The sequence below is a fragment of the Populus alba genome, chromosome 5 (genome assembly GCF_005239225.2).
Source record: "Populus alba chromosome 5, ASM523922v2, whole genome shotgun sequence".
Lineage (NCBI taxonomy): Eukaryota > Viridiplantae > Streptophyta > Magnoliopsida > Malpighiales > Salicaceae > Populus > Populus alba.
In genome coordinates, this window is record NC_133288.1 from 3102125 (window position 1) to 3104831 (window position 2707).

A 2707-nucleotide genomic window follows, 5' to 3' on the forward strand; every position below is an offset into this window, starting at 1 on the left:
CCGTAAACCTAGCAAAAATAGTTATAAGAACTGGTACAGTAATCAACCTAGTTAAAGGTTGAGGTCGGGTGGGGTCGGGTGAATTTTAAATCAATCAAAAAAAATTAGATTTTAAAATAATTTCTTAAAAAAATATCTAAAAATAATGTTATTTTTTAAAATAAAAAACATATTTTTCACCCAATCAAACCAAATTAAATCTTAATTTAATGAGTTATTAGGTTTACTCGACAAACTTGTTCTTGCAACTGTGCTAGAAAAGACTCATGTTTTTATTTTTTCAAGACATGTAATCTTTCAAAAACCTTTTATATTACCGTTTTAAAATTATAAAATACCCCATCATGTTTTCAAAAAACCCATTTATTTTTAAAAAAATCTTCCAACGTTAATAAAACAATTGAGATTCCCTATCTCCTTTGGGCCTCAATTTTTGAACCCTCAACAACTCTTCAACTCCCCCAATTTCTCTTTCTCAAAAAACCCCTTCTCTTCTATCCCTTTATCCGTGCCTCTTGTCTCTTGATCACCTCTGCTTTTTCTCATTTCTCCACCATAAAAACCCTAGCAAAACCCTAACCCTAAAATCCTCAAATCCTTTCACCACTACAAAAGAAAAAAAAAATGGCCAAAAAGAAAGTGACCCATCAAACCCAAGACCCCGAACAACAAAACCCACAGGATCAAAATCAAAACTTGACCACCCAACATCAACACCAACAACCCTCCATGGAAGACCCTAATGACAAGTTTCAATCTTTGAAAACTGTCAATGATTTGCTTGTCAAGGAGGCAAAACAACGCAGACAACAAGTTGAATCTCTGGTGAAAGCTAAGGAGGCTTTGGAGACTGAGCTGGCTCTGTATTGTAAGGAAAAGAGTGAGTTGGAGAGTGAGTTGGGTAAAATCAGTGATGGGAGGGTGAGTTTGGAGATAGAGAAGGCGCTATTTTGTGTTTTTATCGAGACCCGGATGGTTGAAATGGGTAGTTTGGTTGATGGTCTAGTGAGAGAGAAGAGAGAGAAGGAGAATGAAATTGGGGCCTTGGAGAGTGAGGTTAAGGTGTTAGTGATGAATGTTGAGACTCGGAGAGATAGATTGAATCGGGTTTATCGCGAGAGGGATTTGTTGAAGATTGATGTTGATAATTGGATGAAGGGGGCTGATGATTTGAAAGATAGTGTGGTTGAATTGGAGAAAATGGAGAGGGAGAGTGAGGAAGAGATTGAGAAACTTTATAAACAATATGCTTTGTTGGATAAGGAAATGAAGGACGGAGAGAAAGAAATTGAGGAGCTTCAAAGATTGAGAGGTTTGGCTGAAAATAATTTGGTGGAGAAAGTGAATGAAATTGAGCATTTGAAGAGAGAGATTGGACGGCTTGAGAAGGAAAGGAACGAGATTGCTGGTGAAAAAAGTCAGCAGAAGGTGAAGATTAGTGAGTTGGAGAGAAAAGCAGGGGAACTTGATGAGATTGTATCAAGTTTGCAGAAGGAGAAGGGAGTTTTGAGCGGAAAAGCTATGGAATTGGAGAAGAGTTTGGGGCTGGCATTGGAGAAGGCGAATGCAATGGAAAGGGAAATTGATGGTTTGATGGAAGAGAATAAGGAAAAAGAAAGGACAATTGTGCGTTTAATGGAGGAAAAGGATGATGACTGTAAATATAAGATCATGGCTTATGCTGAAATTGAGGATAAGAAAGGATTAATTGAGGAATTGTTGAGAGAGAAGAATGAGATTGAGGAAGTGAAAGTTCTTAAGGAGGGTGAAATTGTGAAGCTGCAAGAGGAGGTGGGTCAGCTAAGGGGTGATATTTTTTCAATGCAAGAATCGATCAAGGATCGAGAAGATAAGAACGAACAAGTAGTTTCTGAAGCCAGTCATTATAAAGATGCTTTTGAGAAAGTAAGGCTTGAGAGGGACACTGCTCAAAAAAGTTTAGTTGAGGAGAGAAAGAACGCCATGAACTTGAGGTCTAAAGTTTTGGAAATGGAGAAGAGAGTTGAAGAAACTGTGGAGGAGCGTGCAAAGATGAAAAAAGAGCATGAGAGTCTGGTCTCGCAAAAGAAGGAAATGGAAGGCCAAGTTGTTACGTTGGAGAAGGAAAAAGATTTGTTACAGAAGCATTTCACTGAAGAAGAAGGGAAAATAGATGAGTTGAGGACCAAAATGGAATCAGCTGGTACTAATTATGATAGAGCACTAACCATGCTAAAGAACACTGCTGCATTGATATGTGAATCAAACAATGTTAAAGAAGATACGATTGTCACTGAAAAGATGCTTAATGGTGAAATCGAACCGTATGCAAGTAAGCTGGAAGTTATTAAGACTGCATTTAGTAACAAGCAGACAGTGGTGGAGGAGATGAAGCAACAATTAGAATTTCTGCAGAATTCTGTGGCAAAGGCGGATAAGAAGAATAGCCTTTTAAGTCTGTTGTCTTCAGCAACTACAGTTGTTGCTGCAGCAGTGTCTCTTGCATATGTTGCTAGATTACGTTGATGATCAATTTTTTGTTTCTAGGCATGTTGCTTAAGTTCTAGAATTAATTCATAGTTAATCAAGCTCTACCTGACAGCAGAGTTTGCCAGTTTGTTACTCTTAACTCTGGTTTTAGCCGAGACATAAACTTGACATTGCGACAACTGGAGGTTTTTAACCGCCATTTCGAGTATGTTGATGAATATATTATCTATTTTCTGCA

At 37.9% G+C, this 2707-nt stretch overlaps 1 protein-coding gene across 1 annotated transcript; it reads left to right on the forward strand.

The window, feature by feature from the left end:
* Positions 1 to 416: 416 nt before the first annotated feature.
* On the forward strand, positions 417 to 2707 carry LOC118051433 (uncharacterized). The gene has a single exon (XM_035062077.2). The coding sequence runs from the start codon at positions 625 to 627 to the stop codon at positions 2503 to 2505; it is 1881 nt and encodes a 626-aa protein (XP_034917968.1). The 5' UTR covers positions 417 to 624; the 3' UTR covers positions 2506 to 2707.

What these genes read in the sequence shown, in the direction of transcription:
- LOC118051433 (XM_035062077.2), top strand. Translation starts at nt 625, where the DNA reads ATGGCCAAAAAGAAAGTGACCCATCAAACCCAAGACCCCGAACAACAA.